This window comes from Heterodontus francisci, chromosome 33 (assembly GCF_036365525.1).
Source record: "Heterodontus francisci isolate sHetFra1 chromosome 33, sHetFra1.hap1, whole genome shotgun sequence".
NCBI lineage: Eukaryota > Metazoa > Chordata > Chondrichthyes > Heterodontiformes > Heterodontidae > Heterodontus > Heterodontus francisci.
Window position 1 is genome coordinate 48415863 of NC_090403.1, and position 7073 is coordinate 48422935.

A 7073-nucleotide genomic window follows, 5' to 3' on the forward strand; every position below is an offset into this window, starting at 1 on the left:
TTGTGAATGATTTCAGAATGTTTGCCTGCACTACATTAGCTGGATGATCAGTTCAAATGCTAATCACTCTGTGTGAATATGAATAGATGTTTCCTGACCTCCGTGCAGAATTTCTTTCACCAGGTCTTTACGTCTAACCTCTTGATGTGATTTAACATGAAATAGGATTAACTTTTCCTATTCCCTTAATATCCTGCTGACCTACATAAGGTCCCTTCCCATTCACATCCTTCCTCGTCGAGGAGTCGGAGTTTTTCTAAACAGAGGTGTCAGCTGTTGCTCAGTCAGTAGCACTCTTGCCTGAGTCAGAGGGTTGTGGGTTCAAGTCCCAGTACTTGAGCACAAAATTCAAAGCTGACTCTCCAGTGCAGTACTGTGGGAGTGCTACACAGTTGGAGGTGCTGTCTTTCAGATGAGACGTTAAACCAATACCCCCATCTTCTCCCTCACATGGACTTCAAAGATCCCATGGCACTATTTTAAAGAAGAACAGGGGAGTTCTCCTAGGTATCCTAGCCAATATTCATCCCTCAATCACATCACAAAAGCAGATTAGCTGGTCATTATCCAACATTATTGTTTGTGGAAGCTTGCTGTGCGAACATTCACTGCTGTGTTTCCTACATTATAACAATGATTACACTTCAAAAGTACATAATTGGCTGTAAAGCGCCTTGGGACATCCTAAGGTCATGAAAGGCGCTATCTAAAAGTGAGTCTTTCCAATCCTTTCCTCCATACATATTTGAACCTTATGTCAGTCTGTCAGTTCAGTTAAGTGTATAGAAAGTATTTCCTGATGATAAATCCATCTTCAGCAGCTAAATTCTGAAGATAGTTAAAGGAGTTATTGGATACGTACAGTGCATCAGGTGCACCCATTTAAGTAAAACAAAGAGAAATAACTCTTTAAAAAATCATAAGAAACTATGTTGAAATAAATGGTTTTGGAATTCAATTAAAAAATCAATTCAAAGACAATGGGAGGAGTGAATCCTAGACACCAGATTGCCAGTATTGACTGATAATCAGCACCAGTGGATTATAAGATTTATTTGATAAAAACTTTGTGCGCCACAATCTGAGGCATTTGAAATTTGCCAACTTTACAGACAACGAACACCAAAAAATAAAAGGGATATTCGTCAGCATTAACAGACAATACAAGGATAAGGCTTGCTATACAGGATCAGATACTGTGCAACTATAGGGCTCTCTGCACTGTAACGGTGCAGATATTTTTCAGTCATTCATGGAATGTGAGAGTCGCCGGCTAGGCCAGCATTTGTCGTCCATCCCTAATTGCCCTTGAGAAGGTGGTGGTGAGCGGCCTTCTTGAACCGCTGCAGTCCATGTGGTGTAAGTACACTGTGATGGAAACCACACCTGCCAAACGGAAATATATTAATTTTGTCAGATGGAGCATTATTTGAGCATTTACTGGACATTGAAATAACTTGCTTAAAAAGACCACAGAGCAGTGGCTGAAAGCATGGCTGCACATTTGCATTCTGAGAGACAGTTGCCTCGAGAGACAATGGAAGTACTCCCTGATCCAATTAGCCAAATGGGTTTTGTCAGTGATGATCAAAAGACATTGAGAGTCATTGGCTGTGTAAGAGCCAGCATTCCACCTCTCCACTGAGAGTGTCTGCTAAGCTTTGAGGAATCCACAATCCTCGCAGACGATGCTGCTTTAAACAAGGAGCTTCACATGACTAACTTGCTGGTCAACCTGGGGATTGATTGAATTGTGCTCACAGTAAAGTTTTGAGGCAGACTGCAATTGAACTTCAAGCAGAAAGCACTACATTCTCTCTCTGTCTCTCTCTCAGGCAAAGTTCCATGGACCCACAGAAGTAACTTAACTCTCAAGACAGAAAACCCGACAGCCTTCTGGTACCAGCGAAACAAGTTTGCTTGTGTGCACTGGGCCCCAATGAGAAGTGCAAGACTTAACTTCAATTAAAGACTTTACATCCAACACAAAACCAGCAATTGAATTCTATTTACTACTTCAAACATTCCCCCTTTAATTCTTTCTCCTCCTCTGTATCTATCTGTGTGTGTGTTTATCGCGTATGCATGCTAGCATGGTCACGTCACATTTTTAAGTAGATTAACTGAGTTAGAGTTTTAAGGTTAATAAACTTACACCTTTCTTGTTTAAACCTAAGAAAACCCATCTGGTTGATTTCTTTACAATTACAATTAGAGAGCAGTGAGCAAGGACTCACTAAGGAGAAGCTAAAAACACTGTGTTTTAAAAGATAAACCCTGTTATGGCCAAACCAGGAAAAGGCTGAGAGGGGAGCCCTAGACCCTTTCCTCACCTGGTCATAACAACACCCACAGTGCTGTTAGGGAGGGAATTCCAGGATTTTGACCCAGCGATATATTTCCAAGGCAGGATAGTGTGTGACTTGGAGAGGAACTTCCAGGCGGTGGTGTTCCCATGCATCTACTGCCCTGTTTGGAAGGTGCCGTCGAAGGATCCTTGGTGAGTTGCTGCACTGCATCTTGGAGATGGTACATACTGTGCACTGATGGTGGAGGAAACGTATGTTTAAGGTGGTAGATGGAGTGCCGATCAAGCAGACTGTTATGTCCTAAGTAGTGCCGAGCATCTTGAGTGTTGTTGGAGCTGCATACATCCAAGCAAGTGGAGAGTATTCTATCACACTCCTGACTTGTGCCTTGGACAGGCTCTGGGGAACCAGGAGGTGAGTTACTTGCTGCAGAATTCCCAGTCTCTGACTTGCTCTTGTAGCCACATTTAATATGTGGCTGGTTGAGTTAATGGTGGGGGAATTCAGCGATGGTAATGCCATTGAATGTAAAGGAGGGATGGTTAGTTTTTTTCTTTTGGAGATGGTCATTGTCTGGCACTTATGTGGCACGAATGTTACTTGCCACTTATCAGCCCAAGCCTGAATGTTGTCCAGGTCTTGCTGCATGCAGGCATGGACTGCTTCAGTATCTGAGGAGTTGCGAACGATACTGAACACTGTGCAATCATCAGCAAACATCCCCACTTCTGACCTTATGTTCAGTTTTAAGGAGCATCTTAGAGGAGGAGGAGAGAGGTAGAGAGTCAAAGAGGTTTAGGGAGGGAATTCCAGAGCTAAGGGAATTCAAGGATTTCAGGACTACTTCCTTAAAGCACAGTCACAATTTGCTGCTCCCCAATACCTCAGTAAATGCACTGCCAACGTAGAACTGAGCCACAGTGACCTGGAGCAGCCCAGTCTCAATTCCCCAGTCCCTACTGAGTAGGCTATATCAGCCAGGGTGGCAACAGGGATGATACAACTCACTTCAGTTGGACTCTATGAGATTCGAGAACAAAATCTAACACTCCAGTGCTCTATTGAGGGTGGGGTGGATTGTTAGAGGTCTCATGCTGGAAGAATGGGCAAGTTATCAGAGGGTGACTGCTACTTGTGAAATTACAGCATGAGCCAAAGCTTTCAGGAGATAAAAATGAAATAAATGTCACTCATGTAAAAGTCTTGCATTGATTTGGAGCCTTTCACATCCCCCTGCTATCCAAAAGTACCTCACAGCCAATTAGGTCCTATTGAAGCACAGGCCTTGTTGTTATGTAGGTAACTCATTTGCAAACAGCAAGCTCCCACAAACAGCAGTGAGATAAATGACCAGATCATGGGTTCCTGTGGTGTTGGTTGAGGAAGACAAGTCAGCTAAGAAACTGACAGAATTCTGTGCTCTGTTTCAAAAGTGTGCCGTGACAGAGCACATGAGTAACATCTCACCCAAAAGACAGCACCTCTGGCAATGCAGCACTCCCTCAGTGCTGCACTGAAATCGCAGCCTGGATAATGTGCTCAAGTCCTGGATTGTAGGGGAGAAAATTGGGAATTTTTTTCTAGCGTTTGATTGGTTTGGGTGGTGACAAGTCCCATTTCTCATTCAATGTTCACATTAAGACATCATTACATCAAATGGCCAAAGAATTCCCAAATAAATCATAGTCTCCTGTGTGTTAAATATTCAATGGCAGTGATAGCTCCCTATGGGACATCATGATTTACTGTTCTGACTGTACTTTATGTGGTTCTCATTCCCAGTTGCACAAAGACCATGCGCACTCCATAAATCATAAGAATACTATATTATGAATCCAGATCAAATTTAAGCTTTTTAACTCTGGAAATCCCCCAACAAAATACACACAATGATTTTAGCTACTTGGTTTTAGTTGTTGGGCAAGGTTGAGGATCTCAGGAGTTTAGACCATTTTATAATTTCAACGTTTGGCAACTAGGTATATTCTTGTCCCCAACCCTTTTAACCTCTTCCACTCCTGAATGGGCTGACCCATTCTGGGGTATAGTTACATGAGTCCTGGCTGAATATGACTAGACTATCCCAAAGTGGAGGACACCACAGCTGATCTAGACTACATACACACACATTCATGAGGAGGACCACAGGATAGCAATCAGGAGCAGGAACTGCTATGCAAGGGTACTGAGGCCAATGATAGTACCCAAACCCTTTTCTCCTTCTTCTTAGGCAGACCCTCGGGACCAAGGATGACTTGTTTCCACTCTGGTTCAGTGAGTTCTAACATGGCTAACAGATCTAATGCACGAACCGCAGACTCTACTACATGTGGGGCAGGTGGTGTTTGAAGAGTTGGATGCACGAGTTATTTAGGGGGGCTGTGCGCTCCTTCTGCTGCCTAGGCATCCGCATGCTCCCATCAGATTCTATTCCCCAGTACACTGCCCGGCTCAGTGTTGGCGCTACCCCGACCCAGAATGAAGTTGGAAAAGCCATCCATCAGCTGAAAAACCATAAGAGCTCTGGAGTAGATCGAATTCCTGCCGAAACCCTGAAAAACGGCCGTGATACACTCCTAGGTGATTGCACCACCTCATATCCCTTATCTGTGAAGAGCAGCACATGCCAGGGGATCTCAGGGATGCTGCGATTAATGACCATTTTTAAGAAAGGATACAAATCCGACTGCAGTAATTACAGGGGAGTCTCCCTGCTATCTACCACCAGGAAGATCATCGCAAGGATTCTCCTCAATCCCCTCCTTCCAGTGGCCGAAAAAACTCCTCCCAGACTCACAATGTAGATTTTGCCCACTGAGAGGCACAACAGATATGATCCTAAATGCGCGGCAAATCCAAGAAAACTGTAGGACGCAGCATCAACTGCTGTACATAGCCTGTTTTGACCTCATGAAAGCCTTTGTGTCCATCAATCATGAGGGTTTATGGAGAGTCCTCCTCAAGTTTGGCTGCTCTCAGAAATTCGTCACCTCCCTCGGCCACTACATGATAACATGCAAGCTGTAATCCTGACCAACAGAACCATACAAACCCAAATTGAGATCAGCTAACAACACAGATCAGAGCTCAAATCTGAAACCTTGTGTAATAATCAGGAAAGGCAGCAGAATCAAAGCTATTCAGATGGTGGATGTACAATTAGAAATGTCAGAAGAGTTGGGAGGACTCAATAAAGAAACTTCAATGGACCAGATGATATTTTGTGGCACTTAATGACATAGATCATGCTGGGTGGTGTGTTAATCAACTAAGCCAATATATATTCTGTACACTATATTAAAAGAAAAATAATATAACCATTTTTTGAGGATGATATTAGTTTAGAAAGAACACTAACTTTTTGAGATGAAATTTTGTGGATCCTGACGATTTATGGTACGTTTCCATATTACATTTATTCCAAGTCATCTGCTTATCATTGCCACATAAATAAATAAAAATTCATAGCTCTAATTTATCTAAAGCTGCTTAACTGTTTGTCCGAACAACCGGTTTATTTAAAGAAAACTAAATTGCATTTTAAATGTTTTTGTTTCCATGTGTTAGAGGCAATGGTGCACGAGATCTATTTCCGTGAACAGAAATAATTCCTTTGTAAATCGGGTTTAAGAAAATTATAAAACTGGATGTCTGACAACATAATGCAACGCAAACTCCAGCCCGTTTTTGAAACGCCTGCGCACTTGCTCCAACCCTGCATCTCGCCTTCAACAGCATAACAAGGGAGAGAAAAAAATACTGCTGACTTTTAAAACAGATTGTCAGATAAACGTATATTAAAGATGAAATCTGAAAGCCCCTGGCGTCTAAGGAGGTAAATGCTGGCCGCATGGTTTAAGCAGACGGGTCATTCAAGGCACTGGATCCGAATAAATCCAGAGACAAAAAAAAAATATGGCTGAGCATTTCTTTTTGTCTTATCTGAAGGACGAGACAGAGAAATTCTGGTTCCCTTTTACACCAGGCTGCTCTAATCCAGATGTTCGTTTCTCTATAGATTTGTGAAAGGTTGCACTCACGTGTTGCTGAGTGATCCTGGGACCCCATCTGACTCTAGTAGTCTGGCTCTTCCCAGCCTGATCTCTTTGTAAGTTACATTCAACCGGACAATGTTGCAATTTCACTCCCAGCAGACGCCCCACATGGTGGCGCAAACTAAAGATCAGTACAGTACAGTACAGTATCATTCATGAGATGTTTAACAAAAAAAAAAGCTCTCTCTTTGTATCCACACCGAACTGGTTCCACATTGGCAACAATTTTCAATTGGAATTTACCTCTTAAAATTGCACTCACTGGTGATGACGGTTCCGGAGGGGGGGGTCCCTCCCAGACGCTACAAATCAGCAGTTGAAATAATATCAATGCGAGCTTGTTACACTCGAGCTGTCTGGCAAAATCCGTGCTGTGACAAGATCGCTTCGGCAGTCCGCTGCCATCTTCGGCATTCTGATACAAGTGGGCGGTTTGTTTACATCAGGGATTTCCAAGACTGAAATTCCATTTGGCAACCGCTCTTTTAAAGGGGTATCGTCCGCATCGACAAATAAACAAAAACCACGGTTTGGCAAGCCTGTATGTTGTAAAATCAAAACAGGACAGCGATGGAAACACTCAGTATCTTCAGAGAAGGAACACAGGCTAACGCTTCGGATCCTTCTTCAAAACTGGTTTACATATATAATAGGGTTACTTTGTGCATTATATTGCAAAGAAAAACATCTTTGTCACTCAGCTCTCTCT

The 7073-nt window shown here is 42.9% G+C and overlaps 1 protein-coding gene and 1 long non-coding RNA gene across 4 annotated transcripts in view; one reads left to right on the top strand and one right to left on the bottom strand.

Annotated features, from left to right (window-relative positions):
* Positions 1 to 2018, top strand: part of LOC137348186 (uncharacterized) — a 48834-nt gene extending 46816 nt beyond the window's left edge. The window contains exon 4 of the long non-coding RNA XR_010969091.1: positions 1836 to 2018. This is a non-coding gene — a long non-coding RNA (uncharacterized lncRNA). The remainder of the gene's footprint in view (positions 1 to 1835) is intronic.
* tbkbp1 (TBK1 binding protein 1) overlaps positions 1 to 6768 on the bottom strand; it is a 114032-nt gene extending 107264 nt beyond the window's left edge. The window contains exon 1 of one of the 3 annotated variants that reach the window (XM_068013513.1): positions 6627 to 6768. Coding sequence is in view for 1 of the 3 variants with exons in the window: in XM_068013510.1 (XP_067869611.1) it covers positions 6350 to 6517 (168 nt within the window). In the remaining 2 variants the exon portion in view is untranslated. The other 2 variants (XM_068013512.1, XM_068013510.1) reach the window with 2 other exon arrangements.
* Between the last annotated feature and the right edge of the window lie 305 nt (positions 6769 to 7073).